The 17277-nt window shown below is 44.1% G+C and overlaps 1 protein-coding gene across 3 annotated transcripts in view; it reads left to right on the forward strand.

The window, feature by feature from the left end:
* Positions 1-17277, forward strand: part of DACH2 (dachshund family transcription factor 2) — a 506599-nt gene that overhangs the window by 265713 nt on the left and 223609 nt on the right. The window contains exon 3 of one of the 3 annotated variants that reach the window (XM_060249310.1): positions 6374-6445. The exons of the other annotated variants lie outside the window; for them this stretch is intronic. Coding sequence (XP_060105293.1) covers positions 6374-6445 — 72 coding nt within the window. The remainder of the gene's footprint in view (positions 1-6373; positions 6446-17277) is intronic. 3 annotated transcript variants of the gene reach the window in all.

Consider the following 17277-nt stretch of genomic DNA (forward strand, 5'->3'; position numbering starts at 1 on the left):
TCAGGTGGTATTCTTTAATTCCTATAAATGTATGAGACCACCTTTGCCTTGCTTCTCTCCTCCCATTTGGTAGAAACTGTCTCCACCTTGGACCACAGTTTCAGATCTTTTAACAGTGGAGTAGGCAGCTCTTAATCTACATGTCACAATTTTATCTAGTTAAGTAGCTTAGACAGCCCAGGCTAGCCTGATCTCATCTGATCTCAGAAGCTTGGCCCTTATTAGTACTTGGACGGTAGATCTCCAAGGAAATCCAGGGTTGCTGTATAGGGGCAGGCAATGGCAAACCAGCTCCCTCTGTTCATCTCTTGCCTTGCTGACTCTATGGTCAGCAGTTCCAGCATCAAGAAGGTTAGGGGTTGGAAAACAGTGGCTGGCCCAGGTTTGGAGAGCTTCAGAGAGCAGCAGAGATTTGAAGCTGAGTAGCCTTAACCCAGCACTCTTAACTACTCTACCATGCTGGCTTTTTAGATGTTTTGTGAGGCTTTGGGAGGTCGCAATACAGCATATTATTCTGCTCTTGCTTTTGGGCATTGTTTGTAATGGGCTTGCATAGGAACTTGAGAAGACATATGAAAGCAAAGTACCCAGCGCAAAAGATATATAAAAACAGGGATGTATTGTAAACTACAAATTGAAAATACCACATGAACATGAAAAAGTGGTAAGCATACACTTGTACAAAATATTCAGTATAGCCATATGTGTTTAAATATACGAAAATAAATAGTATAAATGTAAAAATAATGAAACATCAAAAAAGAGTTAGTTGGTGGTACTTACTCCACAGCTTGCAGAGAGCAACATTCACAGGGCTCCATCAACTAACTATAATTAACACTAACTATAAATAACTAATTTAAGAGCTGTGTAACTACTGCATGTCTATGTGCCACTCCACCAGACATGCACAAAATAACAATTTGTCTCTCCCTGCCCACATTGAACCTTATCCTGCTCTTGGGTATCTTGAATAAGGGGAATAAAGTTTGGCGTAGTGGTTAAGTGCGTGGACTCTTATCTGGGAGAACTGGGTTTTATTCCCCACTCTTCCACTTGCACCTGCTGGAATGCCCTTGGGTCAGCCATAGCTTGGCAGAGCTGTCCTTGAAAGGGCAGCTCTGGAGAGCTCTCCCACCTCACAGGGTGTCTGTTATGGGGGAAGAAGATAAAGGGATTGTAAGCTACTCTGAGACTGATTCAGAGAGAAGGGCAGGGTATAAATCTCTTCTTCTTCACATGTGGCCTGCCACAGAGCCATATTTGGCTTCCAGTTAGCATCACTTTAGCAGATCTTCATCAGACCATTTCTGTGTTATCCAGTTTTATTCCAGTTTTCTCTCACTCTTGCTAAATGAGATGCAAATAATATCAGCTGATAATATTTTGCATCTCATACAGCAAGGATGAAAGACCCTTTTTTTGGCCCCTTGTCTTGAACTGGGAACTTTTAATATAGAGTAAACTGAATAACCCAGAAATAGTCTGATGAAGATTTCCTTAATATGAGTTTGACCAGCAATCTGTAGTTTGTCATGTGTATTTAACTCCTTTTTATGTTTTATATGTTTCTGCATTTATACTGTCCTGTTTTCCTATGGATGTACACACTTACCATTGATTTATTGAGTACTGTTTACAACAGTAGACTTGTCACATTTTTAAACATTGTGTGTTCAGGTGCTGTGTTCAATTTGTTGTTTACAGTACTATTTTTGAAACACCTTGTGTTTGTGTGCTCGGTTTCTGCACAGGAAATGTCATTTTTGTTTCATCTGTGAGTAGAATGTCTCTTTTCAGTAAGCTTTTGCAGGAGGCTGCATGTTAGGAGGAGAGAGGCTGTTGGGTTTTCGCTTTGACTCCCCAGGACTCTACAGAATGGGTTTTTGCTTCACCTGAACCCACTTCTGGATGTATCCTGAACAGGTTTTTTTGTTTTTTTTTTAAACTAAGTGCTGGTTAATCCCAGTCCTCTTGCAAGTAAGGTTGGCTGCTGGAGAAGGCCATCCACTGTGCCGTAAACGCTGGTACACCTGAAACAGTAATCATTCGTTTCCAGACTATTATTAAATTAACTGCAGAGGGATTGCTTCCCCCCACCCCTTCCTCCTGTGAATTGATGCATAAATGACATGATTTACCCTTCAATAAATCTAACATCAGATCAGGCTGTGGCAGTGTTCGCATACCCTTCGGTCCCATGACAGATTATTTTTGATTGCCGCAGGAGTTTACAGCAGCTTGAAACCATTCAGATTTAAAGGCATCACTGAAATTTTACAGCGTACCTGACTCGTACAAGAGGCAGGCATTGGCCGGGCTGAGGTTCTTTCGAGGAACTGAATTTCAGTAGTGTTGTTCAAGGGTATGGGGATTCTGGATAAATTTGGCCATTGGAATTGATTTTTTTTTTTTTTAAAGACACCTACATAGAGTTTGGGCTTGATCCCCACTTGCTGGGACTGCTCCACAGCGTCTCCTGTTGCGGCTGTGCTGGAGCTCTTGGGGTGCTGGGCAAGATTCGAGGGGAACCAGCCTACAGTCAAGCAAGCCCCATGGCGCAGAGTGGTAAGCTGCAGTACTGCAATCCAAGCTCTGCTCACGACCTGAGTTCGATCCCGGCTGAAACTGGGTTCAGGTAGCTGGCTCAAGGTTGACTCAGCCTTCCATCCTTCCAAGGTTGGTAAAATGAGTACCCAGCTTGCTGGGGGAAATGTGTAGATGACTGAGGAAGGCAATGGCAAACCATCCCTTAAAAAGTCTGCCATGAAAACATAGTGAAAGCAGTGTCACCCCAGAGTCGGAAACGACTGGTGCTTGCACAGGGGATTACCTTTTTACCTTTACCTTTAACCTACAGTCACTCTTAACTAGCAGTGGGCTGTGGAGCAGATCTCAGACAAACAGGAAGCCAGTTCCCAAGCCAATCACGGTTAGCAGGACCAGGGACAGCTCTTAAAGACAAAGAAAGTCGCTCTGGCAAAGTCCAAAACCCTACTGAGTCCTCATATGGGGCTAGTCTAGTAATACAGCAGTCATGGAGAGGTTTCTGTTTTCACATGGCATATATGTATTTTTAAAAAGAAGTTCTGTCACTGCTTTTGACATGTTGAATGGGTAGCTCATTACCTCAGGAATCCACTTTGAGAATTCTGTGATGATTTTATGTAATATTTTTAGCCTGTGACATTCTGAATGGTTCTACTGTGCTCACAGGGAAGGAGGTGTTCATACTAAGTGCTGATTCCAAGCTGGTCCAAGAGAACAGAGACTGACTAGGTGCCTGTTTCTGTTGTTTTCTTTTGAAAATACTTCCTTTTAACTTCTTCCTTTAAAATCTGGAAGAGACATGGGACAGGAAGCCCTCAGAGCTCTAGGGGAGGATGGGGTGACACCAGGGCATTTTTTGTAGCAGGAACTCCTTTGCATATTAGGCCACACACCCCTGATGTAGCCAATTCTTCAAGAGCTTACAGCAGGGCGTGTAAGAAAAGCCCTGTAAGCTCTTGGAGGATTGGCTACATCAGGGGTGTGTGGCCTAATATGCAAAGGAGTTCCTGCTACAAAAGCCCTGGGTGACACCATGTTGTGGTGGTTGGCATTTGCAACAATCATCACATAAGGCAGTTACCCACTCAAGACATCTCCTCGCAACCAGTATTGTGGCTAGCTGTATCATTTATACTTATCCTAAACCTAGTCTAAGCAATGTCAGATTACTGGACTTGCGTTCATTCACAAATCCAAAACAATGCATGCCCCCACCCCCTGGGCTGAACAGGGACACGGGATTCTTATTATTATAGATGCTAATTTTCTTCCCCTAAGTATTTACCCTCTGCTCCAGTCAAGCAGAGATAACAATACACATGGTACCTCTGCAACCTGACTTCTTTGGAACACCCCTTCCACTTTTTGACTGTAATGTAAGGATTCAGAGATCGCCATTTTGACTTGTTTCTAACGAAAGGAGCTAGGGCTGCCAGGTCCGACTCAAGAAATATCTGGGGATGTTGGGGGTGGAGCCAGAAGCAAGGGTGTGATTGAACTCCAAAGGGAGTTCTGGCAATCCCATTTAGAAATTGCACGCCTTTTAAATGCTTTCCTTCAACTGGAAATAATGAAGGGTAGGGGCACCTCCTTCTTGGGCTCATAGTATTGGACCCCCTGGTTCAATCTTTTTGGGGGGTGTTTTGAGGAGAGGCACCAGATGTGATGCTGAAAATGTGGTGCCTCTACCAAAAAAACCCCAGCCCCTCTAGAGCCCGAGATACTCATGAATCGATTCTCCATTATACCCAATGGGAATCTGTCTCCATAGGGTATAATGGAGTGCTTAGTAGGCATTTCCTCCCCCCCCCCGGGCTTTCTGATAACCTTGAAGCAGGGGGGAGGGCCTCCAAACCAGGTGATCCCCTGCCCTCACCTGGAGATTGGCAGCCCTAAAAGGATCTTTGTCTCATGAAGGTTATATCCCCCAAATCTTGTAGTCCCTAAGGTGCTGCTGGACTTGCCTTCAGCTGTTCTAAGCCTAAGTAGTTCCAGGGCCTTCACTCTGCAGTGGAATCTAAAGAGGTGGAGCTCTGTGCTGAGGCATTGCTTAATGGAATGATCTCTTCAGAGCTTTTAGGGAAGCGAGCAAACTTGAATGGTGGACGTGTTGATTATGGGCACATTCACACTACACTAAATAACGTATTTTGCAACTGGATTTTTACTGTGCAAGAATTGCAAAAAAAAAATCCAGTTGCAAAACACACTACAGTAAAGTAGTGTGAATGCACCCTCAGATGTGTGACTCCCTAGGGCAGGGGTGTCAAACATGCAGTTTGGGGGCTGAAACAGGCCCCTGGAGGGCTCCTATCAGACTCCCAAGCAACTGGCTGTCAACTGCTTCCTTCTAGCTTCCTTCTGCATAACATATATATATATATATATATATATATATATATATATATATATATATATATATATATATATATATATATATATATATATATATATATATAGCTTTGCAAGGCTTGCTCAAGTGCACAGGAGCTACAGAGCAAAGCCTCTATTTTCTCCATGGGCTGAGGCTCCTCCCTTGGGGAAGAAGGGGGGAGAAATAGCTTGCTTTGCCAGGTTCTCTCAATTGCACAGCAGAGCTACTGAGCCAAGCCTATCTTCCTTCTGTTGACTGAGGCTCCTCCACCCCCAGTTCCTTTGCCCAGTTCTATGGATCCCATGGGAGAAATACAAAGAAAGCACCTTTAAGACCAATGAGTGCTAACCTTTTAAGCATGTTTTAAGTTTTAAAAATATATATATTTGTGTCCTTTTTAAAATTTATATCTCTGCTACCTAATCTTATATAGGTACACACATGGCCTGGCCCAACATGGCTCGGCCCAACCAGACATGGCTCGGCCCAACAAGGTCTCTTTTATGTTAGATCCGGCCCTAATAACAAATAAGTTTGACAACCCTGCCCTAGAGTGTGAGTTACCATCCCAGATTCAGAGCCTGGTAACACAACCTTTTTCTCAGACAGCTTCCTTGGGCTCTATTCACAGTTAGTTCAGAGTATCAAGACTTCTGGGGCATATAATTTTGATTTAGATTAATTACCAGATGGGTCTAGAAAGCCACAACTTGATAGCAAGAGTGTTGTTGGGTTTTTGTTACTTTGGGCCAAAACACAAGAGAGCTGTTCACTAAGGTAGTGATGGTAGATCACTCTCTCCTATCCCCACATTCAATACAATTTAGTTACTTTGTAGCATTTGGAAATATAATTCAATGACCTATACTTTTTAAAAAAAAATCAGAGCTAGGAAAGAGGGAAATAGGTCTCTAGGGGTAGGAAAATGGAGATTGGTAGCCATAAGGAGTGGCTGATGCAGGGGGAAACTCACTCAGTTGCAAATGGAAAAGGTATATAATGGAAACATTCATCGCTTAATATTAAGACGGCTTTGTGACTAGATCTGTTTTAATTGAAAGGTTTTTGTGACCATTAAAAAAGGCTGGTCCAAGGCAGGATGCTGAAGGATTATGTGATCTAAATTCCCCAGTCTTGCTGACATGGAAGAACGTTAAATCATGGAGTCTTTTGATGATGTCCCAAAATGGTACCTCTCCAGGAGAGACTGTGCCATGAGATATTCCAGAATACGTCCATTTGGCTTTGAGACACAGAAGTGAATGGTCCATACCATGAACATCAGGCTTATATATATATTTAAAGGAATGAAGGTTTTCCCTGAGGACATTTTGAAATCTGAACATTCCCTCCTTCCTACTCAGTCTGTATTTATGTGTAGCACTAGATTAAAGATGGCATTCCAGTTCCATACTATGTAAATGCTTTTAACAGTGTTTTTCTTTCCAGATATAAGAACTTTGTTTTTCCCTGATGAAACCCACAAAAAGTTTGCAGAGCTCAAGACTCTTCAAATACAAGGTGTTTACTCCTATTTATATCTTGTATGAAATTTATTTTGATTTTCCTCTGGAACATAAGTTTTGCCTGACCTGTGTTTGTATTGCTGCATAAAATTTCTGATGCTTACATTTCTGTTGTTTGAACTTGAACCCACTTGAGCGAAAGCTTCAATGAAAAGTAATTTTTTATCAGGCTCAAAATAAACACGAGGAAGAAATTCTGTGCATAATGCATCACACACTATCCCCAAAATTGTTATTTTTTAAAAAATAAAGGGCGTTGACTACAAATGGAGTCTTAACTGTTTGCTGTTAGCCATGAGAGCTGAAAGTGGAGCCTCCACATTTAGAGGCAGTATACCTTTAGCTGGCAGAGGCTGCAGACAAACAATGAGAGTACTGTGGTCTCCATTGCATTCTGATTTGGAACTTCCCAAATCCCATTTCTGGTAACACAGGGCTAATCTAGACAGAGTGTAAATGTAATCTAGAAGGGCACTTTCATATCCTTACAGCTGAAGCACACACACACATATATATTTATATTCTGAAAAGGAGATAAACAGGAAAAAGAGAAGGGAGAAGGTATAATCACATAACCACCCAAATCCCAGAAAATATTGAAATATTAAATAATGTATTAAACAAAACAAATACGTTGAATCAGAAGGTGAATGCAGTTTGCTTTTCTAGTTAGGAACGGGGGTCTTTTATGTGTGTGAGCTATGGGGCATGTATGCACCTAGTTTGCCAGCCTAAGCAGGGAAGCATGAAGCTGTGCGGTACAGGAGAAGTCAACAGATGAGAGCCAGCACAGCAGAAATAGTTAACAAGTAGAAAGGTTTGGGGGGGGGGGGTTCCCTTTAAGTGTCAGGGTGGCAGAGCCCACACAGGCACGGGGGTTGAAGTGAATTTGGGAGAGGAAGCATCATTTTAATACGTTTAGCTTTTAAAAAGTCAAGTGTGGGCCTGCATAGCTGTATTGGTAGCTAGGTCATGGGTGAGACACCTGTGGCATGGGCAAGGGAGTCTTGTGGTACTCCAGGATAGGAGGAAGAAGGCTTACAAGCCAGCTAGCCTGTCATATGCTATAAAGCTCGATAGGGCAAAAAGCATTGAGCACATAGCTCACTGGCAAGGAAAGGTTCCTGCTTTGTCTACACTAGGATCCAGGATCAGTCCCCAGCGTCCCTACTAAAAGGTTTTCAGGTATTTGCAATGATTTGCCATCTGAATTATTATACTCTGGCTGATAACTGTGTTTAATCTGCAAAATGTGCCCATCCCGCCTGTATTATATTTTTATTGAGTTACGTGGTGTTGTTTAGTCTAGAGCAGGGGTGTCAAACATGCAGTTCAGGGGCCGAATCAGGCCCCCTGAGGGCTCCTATCAGGCCCCTGAGCAACTGGCTGTCGTCTTCTTCCTTCTCCCTCCCTCTCGCTTCCTCCTACATAACAGCTTGCTTTGCCAGGCTCTCTCAATTGCGCAGCAGAGCTACTGAGCCAAGTTTCTTCCTTCTGTTGACTACCTCCCCCAATCCCCTGGGGAAGGAAGGAAAGAGCCAGAGCTTCCTTTGCCCAGTTCCCTGGATCCCATGGCAGAAATACAAAGAAAGCATTTTTAAGACCAGTGAGCACTAACGTTTTAAGTTTTTAAATATATATATATATTTGTGTGTGTTTGTGTTTTTTTTATAACATTTATATCTCTGCTACCTAATCTTAAATAGGTACACACATGGCCTGGCTCAACATGGCTCGGCCCAACCCAACATGGCCCAGTCCAACAAAGTCTAATTTATGTTAGATCCATCCCTCATAACAATTGAGTTCAACACCCCTGGTGTAGAGTATTAATTTTATTGTTATATTTTAATTGTTCTTATGCTTGTAATCCACCCTGAGCCCATATAGGGGAGGGCGGAATATAAATCTGCTAAATATAAAAATATTATATAGACCTGGGCCACATGGGATTACTCTTATGCTTGTGTTGTCTTTCCGAGCGGCATGGCTGTTAGAAGCTGGTGTTGGGATGATTCCCTCCTCAAATTTCCACCCACACAAAGAGGGCAGATTTTGCTAGTTTTCCTTTTCTGTGGCATATCACTAACTCCCCTTGCAAGCTTTTTTTGGTGGTCTTCCTTCCATCCCACAGGAGCAGCCTTTTAAGGCCACTTGGAGCTGTAGCAAAATGGGGAGAGAGGAGGGAGGGCAGGCTTCCGTGGAGGGAAACCCTTCCATCCAAGGAAATTGCTGATAGGATCCAAGCAGTTTTCTTTTGACATAGCAATATCATTAGCCAGATATAGACCTTCCTGGCCCACAAGGAACCTTCCGAGCTCATGCAAGGGCTTTCCTTGCGCGCACACGCATCCCAGATACATGCTTAGAACTGCCCCCACCGTTGATGAGAATGCAGAAACACACAAGCATTCTGTTTGTTGTGTCAGTACAGTCACAGAGCTTTGGAGCATGCGCACTGCAAAACTGCACAGTGAGTTCACGACTATGAGCCAAGCCACAGTTGCTCTCAGATCCCCAGAGTGATTTGTTTTGAAAGCCCACTTCAGGATCTTGAAACCTTTGGTCCGTTCTTTGGTGATGCTTGTGCCCCTGTTGCTCGTGAATTCAACCTTTCCTCCTGACCCATGCGATTTCCACTACAAAGAGACCAGGAACCACTCTAGTGGTTTATACTCCAGATGTGGCTGCATAGCATCTGGACTAAGTCATCTGTGCACCTGCAAACTAACATTTTCCACATGTCGTGGCATAATGGCTTAAGTAATACCACAACTTCTCCTCTAATGACTTCAAAGGGAAGCCAAGGCCATGCTTAGATTGAAAACATGTATTATTTGTAAATTCTTAGAAGTTCTCTGTATTAACTCTGATAGCTAATGGATTCTGGTTGAACAATATGTGTAACCATAGGCAAGAGACATGTTTTGGACGCACTTTGCAGGAATTGTTAAACATACACAGTGTGTTCACACAAGCAAATCATTCTGGGAAATGAGGGAGACGTATGCTTTCAATTGAGGTTCAGTCTGGCATTTGGTTTATGTCTTTTTAGTATTTCTATCATCTCATAATTTCCTCCAGAGGTGCAGGGAAGGGGGGGGGAAGCAATTTGTATCTTTGTAGAAGGGGGTGAAATTGCTAATTGAAACAATGTAATAAAAGTGTAATTTTGGGGGGAAACTATTAGTTTTTAAATTTTAAAAACTATTTTAAGCTATTATTTTTAAAATTATCTCTGTTCTTAAAAAGGGTTGTAAAGCTATGTTAGGAGTCAGCACTTTCTGTTTTTCTCCCCCAAAACATTCTAATTCAGTTTTTTTATTTGCATGAATAGTTAAATCTTTATAAAACAGAGGCTAAAATTAATTGAAACAACTCTGATGGCATGTTTTTGTTTGCATTTTAATAAATTGCACTGTAAATGTCTTCTCTTTCCACCACCCGCACCAGTGATGGGCTGGTTGGTAGCATGATTTTTCTCTCTGAGATAATTTATGGAAACAAACTGCACTAATGAAGAGGAGGGAACATAATCAGGCTTTTATTAAGAGATCTTCTGATTTGTTATGCTGGCTTCATTATCGTAACTGGTTGCAGTCATACCTATATTAAATTTGAACAAAACATGGGTTAACAAACTCTGTGGAACCAAAATACTTACATTTGGTTTGCAGTCCCAAATGGTAAGAACTTGGGCTTTGGTTCTCTCTGCTCCAGATCTGAGGGATGTAGGGAGTATCCTTTAGCTGTTGTTTTTTTTTAATTCTCTACGTCAGTGCTGAGAATTTATGATTTTCTTGTTAGAACTTTTGTGCAGAAGAGATGTTATCATACCTAACCCACTGAGTTTTGTTTAGAAATGGGTGAATTTCATCTTGGTGCAAAATGGTCTCAACAAATATAAATTGTTCTCCTTCCCCAAAAAACTTATTTTTCCTGAGCCTTTTAAATTAATTTGTTTACTTTCTTTATTTCTGGTGTTTTTCCCCAGTGGGGATCCAAAGTGGGTTACTTTGTTCTCCTCTCCTTCATTATCCTTACAACAACCCTGTGAGGTAGGTTACTCAGAGAGAGAGGGACTGACCCAAGGTCACCCAGCCAGCTTCCATAGCAGAGAGGAAGTTCAGACATGGGTCTCCAAGCTCACAATGCAATACTCCACCTGCTATACACACTGTCAGTGACACACCTCAAACACTGACCCCTGGGATGCTGTTGAGAGGTGTTTAGTAGTTCCACAGGTACAAGAATCACTGGGATATGTACTTTTCAGGGCACACTAGTAAATACTGCTGAGCCTTCCAACTATTGAGTAGGCAGGCAGCGTTTGAAAGTTTAAAAGCTGCAGAGGCCTTCGGAGTGAAGATGCCTTCAGATCCCTAAGTTCATTTCCAGCCTGTGAGTTTCAGTTTCATTCACTGAGGGAAAAATAGAGGAGAACCTTGAAGTCCTCATCAAACTGAACTCTCAACAGAGGTCGCTTTTACATCCTGCGTTTAATGATTTTGTAAAGATGAGCCACAACTCCAGATCTCAAGATGAAGGACATGCAAGCCAGAATCCCCTAGGGAGAGGGAAAATAGCAACTACTGTACTTAATGGAGACAGAATCTTGGCTTTGCTCAATGCAAGGATGTCTCTGTCCCGGGCTGTTTCAAAGATCGGGCACTTGTCTGAGAGTGACTCAGAGGTAGTTCACATGATCTTCATCGTGGTCTCTGTGCAGTCCCACACATGGCCTCTATTCACTGCGATCTTCATCTGTTTTCCTGCACTTTCTCCTCACCGTTTGTCTTCGTCTCCTTCTTCAACTTCACCAGTATCATTATAAAAAAAAATTGTTATTATCTTTCTACCTTCGTCCCGTTCCTTCCCCGTCCCCCCCTCCCCCGGGCGGATGGAAGGGAAAGACAAAATCACTTTCAAGAAGTGTTCGGTGCGCCACAAAAATCCAATCCACAGACGGACATTCTTTATGCCTTTTTTGTCTGGGTGAGGCCCATCGTACCGACACTTGCCTGCATTGTAGTCAGTTTGGAAAGCAAGCAAGAAAAAAACGCGTGGCTAGACTCAGAAGTAATTTGTTAGAGTCGTCACTGTGCCCTACTATGTCCCATACTTCGGGATCCCAAACCTCACCATCTTCCCTATCTACTCAAAAGGGAGTGGCTCGACCCGCAGCTTCCGTGGCTTCGGTTCCCAGCAAGCTTAAGTCTGGGAAGCACTCAAAAAAGTCTGACGATTCTAGAAAGAAACATCGCACAGAATCGACTTCTAAAGATCCTTTGGTTTCGACATCACCGAAAACCAAATCTAAGACGGGCCATAGGTCCTCGGATTTGAAGTCTCCCACCATGACTTCTACATCGCACCCGACTTTCGACACCGCGGCCTCGGTACAGACAGCACCGACTTCATCGGAGGTCTTGGTGCCCATCAATACCGTACCTCTCAAGGTCGTACATATCCATTCTCAGTCCCCATCACTTCATGGGTCTTTGCCAGAAAATATCCTCGACACCGAATCTCCAGATTCACACAGAAGTCAGTGTGCTAACCTTCTCGGCTCACACTCCTTCCGGGAAGTTTCGATGCCTAGTAGACAGACGTCTAGCAAACATCAGATAGCAACACCTGCATCTTCACTCGTAAGAGAACCCTCGACACCGAGAGAGCCGTCCATTCGAGTCCGAGCCGAGAGATCTCGAAGTCGTCATAGGGAACGCTATTACTATTATAGCCCATCACGGTCCAGATCACCATCTCCTCGTAGGTACCGATGATATTACAGATCACCTTCCTCAGATGCCCACCGGTATCTGTACCGTGAAGACCCTCGGTACCGTGAGGACTCTCGATACCGTGAGGTGCTTTATCATCCACATCGGGAGCATGTATACCGTGAGGATCATCCTCGGTACTGTGACAACATGTCTTATTGACCCCGTGAGAGTCCCTATCGACGCCCTAAGCATTACACTATGGTATCAAAACCATTGTCTCCAGCTAGATCGACTTCAGTGTGCTCAGTCTCCCCTAAACAACAGACGGAACAGCCTCCTCTGCTGACCAAACAAATATCGATGCCTACCAAGCCCATTGATACACCCATTGAAACTCAGGAAGAATCTGAAGTGGAACAATCGGATTCCTCCCATTCTACAGCCTCAGCTCCTCTTTCACCAGCCTCCAACATCATCAAACCTGTTGACCTATCACCCTCAGAGGGTTCTAAATCTTACCTAGATTTGCTGTCCAACATGGCAAATTCACTTAATATTAAACTGACTACTGACACACCTAGAGTTTCGGATGTAGTCCACGATTTAGTACACGCAGACCTACCGGCAGGCTCTTTTCTCCCGATGCTTCCAGTTCACTAGGAAGCCTTGAAAGAGGCATGGGACAAACCCGCTTCAGTGCCACCGACATCTAAACAAGTTGAATCCCTCTACAAAATTCATGCCCCTGAATCAAAATTTCTCTTCCATCATCCGGCACCAAATTCCATGATCGTGCATTCGTCCTCAAAATCCAAACAAACACGACACCCGGTTCCACCTGAAAAGGAAAGGAAGAAATTGGACATTTTAGGAAGAAAGATCTATTCTCTTACCACTGCTGCTTCCAAAATTCACAATTATTTGGCCTATTTTTCGGCATATACTTTCAATCTGACCCCCCAATACCGGTGAAGTCGAAGGAGATGAAGACAAACGGTGAGGAGAAAGTGCAGGAAAACAGATGAAGATCGCGGTGAATAGAGGCCATGTGTGTGACTGCACAGATGACCACTCGAAAATCATCAGTTACAGGTAAGAAACCTGTTTTTATGTGAGCCAGCTGATGTGTGCAAACAGTAGCATATGCTAGCAACCTACTCATATGACTGAAGATTTTCACTGAAGATTTTCAGAGAGGACTGCAGCGTCTACTTACATGAACAGGGATTTCAAATTCCCAGCATGCCTTGCTCTCAAAAGTAGTCACATAGTCGTCTGTATCTCTGCTGACAGAACCCAGAGCCTATGAATAAAAAGTTATTAGAAGCACAATAGATATTCTCCAATATAGATTTTAGATGTAAAATAGTGCTTTGTGAAGGGGGGTGTATAGAAATATTCCCTCCAGTCTTTAATTGTGAGAATATTTACTGGGTTATTAGCCTCCAATCTCCCACTTTTACAACTGATCTCCAGTTGGCAGAGGTTGTCAGCCTCCAATCTCCCACTTTTACAACTGATCAGTTGGAGAAAATGGCTGCTTTGAAGGGTGGACTCTATGGCATTGTACCCTGCTGAGGCCCCTCCCCTCAAACTCCACCCTCTCCCGGATTCACCCCCAAAGTATCCAGATATTTTCCAACACAGACTTGGTGAGCTGCCGCATCCTTGGCAAGCTGCCCCCCCTCCCCAGTCCTATTCTCTGCCATTATTTCTATCTACTGCTGGGGTTAAACTATTTTTATTTCCCTTAGCCATGACTTCCTTCTTCTTCCTGGGTTGTCACTTGGGCAAACCCAACTATTGAGGATTGTGTAATAAAGGGGATACTGTCACGATGGTATATAATCAGTGAGCTTTGCCTATGCCATTGAGGGGAAACAGATCAAATTAAGGGACACTGCATGCTTTCTGGGTCATTTACTTGAGAGATGCTAGCCTATCAGAAATCATGTAGAAACCAAGATGGCATGGCAACGTGTAGCCAATTAGATCTGTCTCCTTGATGACATCACTGAAGATAATTGAAGCCAGTTGAGAGCAAGAGAGGGTGATGGCAGTGAATGTCTACTCAGTGACATTACCCACACATGGTCAATGCAGGGAAAACAGATGAATTCTTCTATTCGTGTATTTTACTTACTTCATTTACACCCATCTTTTCCTCAGTGGGGACCTAAAGTAGCTTACATCTCCTTTCTTCCATTGTATCCTCAGAGTCAAGGGTCATTTTGTAAAAAAATAGGTGGTGGAGCTCATCCAGCTGCACATACTATTCAATGGACAAGGTGGGGAGGTGGAGGGGGAACTGTCAGAAAGGTTCAGGAGCTATGCTCCTGTGAGCTCCTGCTAAATCCGAGGCCTGCTCACAGTAACCCTGTGAGGTAGGTTAGATTGAGGGTGTATGATTGGCCCATGGCCGCCCAAAGAGCTTTCATGGCAGAGTGGGGATTCGAACCTCAGTTCTTCCAGATCCTACTCTGACACTCTAAGCACTATACCACACTGTCTGGGTGCGGCCCTGCTGCTGCAAGGAAAGTTTTTCAGAAATACAATAACTGATTCCAGCCTAGCCATGATCTGCAGCCATTAGTAGGCTCAAATGGTGTATAATCTGACATCCTGCATTTTAAAGAATTAGGGACGACCAAAAAAAAAAAGTTGTAGGGTTACACGTTAAAAATCCTCTAACGAGAAAATGGGTAACCTCCTTGATTCCCAGATTTTTGAAAACTCAGTTTTAGAAGTCAGTAAAAGAAGGTCCCAGGCAGTGATTTAATTCCTCTGAGACACATTTCAAAATGTGACCAAAGGTTATCCATCTCATGGTAAACCTCTGGTGATACTTAGTCTGTTCTTGAAGTGGTAGTCAGGTTATTACCGTATTTTTCGCACCATAAGGCGCTCTGGAGGATAGGATGCACCTTCCTCCTGGGGGGCGATCCGCTGCCTCTGCCTCCGATCCGGTGCTTCCCCCACGCCTGCCTGTCTGGCTCCATCTTCTTCAGGCAAGCGCTGGGATCGCTCCACGTGGCCCCACTGCAAACCCAGCGCTTCGCAAGCGCCGGCTGCGGAGGGGGCAGCGTGCTTCCTCCTTGCCTGTGTGCCTAGCTTCAGCTGTGATGCTTAAAGCAAGCGCTGGGATCGCTGCCTCCGCCCTCTGATCCCAGCGCTTGCTTTAAACATCACAGCTGAAGCCAGGCACACAGGCAAGGAGGAAGCACGCTGCCCTCTCCACAACCGGCGCTCGCAAAGCGCTGGGTTTGCGGTGGGGCCATGTGGAGCGATCCCAGCGCTTGCCTGAAGAAGATGGAGCCAGGCAGGCGCAGGGGAAGCGCCGGATCGGAGGCAGAGGCAGCGGATCACCCCCCCCCCCCGAAGGTACGTACCTTCGGACCATAAGACGCACACACTTTCCCCCCCACACTTTTTTTTTGGGGGGGGGAAGTGCAGCTTATGGTCCGAAAAATACGGTAATTTCTTTATCTCTGCTACCTGTGGAGTATTTCTCAGCCCTGAATCAAAACAGTCATGCTAAGCTTGGGGCAGCAGTTGAAGGAGCTCTGCAGATCAAGTGCTAGCCACCTGTAATTGGGGTGGAGGGTACTCGGATTGCAGCAGTAGGGAAGTGGATGCTAGTAGGGCGTCCCGTGTGGGCAGTGGTCATGAGATTACTGGCTTGCACTCAGCACTGCCGGCCACTCGACTGATCATTTGGACAGTCTTGAGGCCTCCTGCTGACACCACACCACCCCAGAAAGGTTGCTGGATCATCCCCCTCTCCATTTAACGTACCTGTATTGTCAAGCGTCCATTGACTTATGGCAACCCCAGCAAGGGGTTTCCAAGGTGAGTGAGAAGCAGAGGTGGTTTGCCATTGCCTTTCTCTGCAGAGTCTTCTTGGTGGTTTCCCACCCAAGTACTACCCCACTGAGCTTTCGGGATCTGACGGGAATGGGCTGCACCATGCTGCCTTCCCTCCATACCATGATGCTTTCCCCCTTTTAATACCATACAGCAACTGATATGCTCTTTGGCATGCTGTTGATGGTTCCACATTCCTGAATTTCACAGGTTGACTTAAAAACAGATAGCCAAATCTTTGGCTGCATACCCCTAAACAGAATTCACTTTAAAAGAGAGAGAGAGAGAGAGACCGATTGCCCACTCACCTTGTTTCGGTCTCGTTGCTCCGTTTCTTGTGGAGCTGCTGCTGGATTTCACACAAGCTGCCCTGACCCGGCGAGTTGCCCCGCCCCTTTTCAAGTTCCCTCTGTGGCAGACAGAAACTGGTTTTCAGAGGATCCTGCCTGCTGTGGAGGGAACTTGAAAAGAGGTGGAGCAACTCACTGGTCCAGGGCAGTTTGTGTGAAATCCAGCAGCACCCCCGTGGAGAAGAGGAGAGTGAGAGCGGCATAAGTTTAGTGGGAAATCTGTCAGAGACTCAATCTTTCATTTTTCCTTTTCCGATATCACCAGCACCGACACAAGCTTGCAGTGTTAATGTGCCCCCCCCTCCTGTTTGCAAACCATTCTAAATGTGAGGATTACCTGAGTGTTTGTTTTTCTCCGAAAGCCATAATGTAATCTCAGACCTAATACTCCGACAACCATGCACTAATTAAAACTGCAATTATATTTTTTTTTGCGCAAACAAAACGACTTCATAAACATTATTGCAAACTGTTTACTCTCCCCACCAAAACGAAAGGGGAAAAAAAAAACAATTTATGCTCGCTAATACAATTTCCCATTAAAGCTGCTGCCAGGTAAATTAAAAAAAAACTCTTGAAATAGTAAGTAAGTGGGAAATTAATTCAACAGTTTAATCTAGAGCTAATAACAGTTGCAAGCTCTGAAAGAGATTGCTACAGCGGGGAGTTAATTAACAGCTTATTCCCTATTTGATAAAAGTAATCCACTCTAATTCCAGTGTAATTTACCTCAATGTAATATAAAACCACAAGCTGCTTCTGGTGCCGGTAATAATTGGGCTTGTCCTATGGTCATGTTGACAATAAAAGTCAGCAGTATCTTAATAATAATAAGAGGATGGCAGCTAAAGACCCGCATTTGAAGATGCACTCGGAAATCTTCTCTG

Source organism: Heteronotia binoei, chromosome 11 (genome assembly GCF_032191835.1).
Source record: "Heteronotia binoei isolate CCM8104 ecotype False Entrance Well chromosome 11, APGP_CSIRO_Hbin_v1, whole genome shotgun sequence".
In the NCBI taxonomy this organism is placed as follows: domain Eukaryota; kingdom Metazoa; phylum Chordata; class Lepidosauria; order Squamata; family Gekkonidae; genus Heteronotia; species Heteronotia binoei.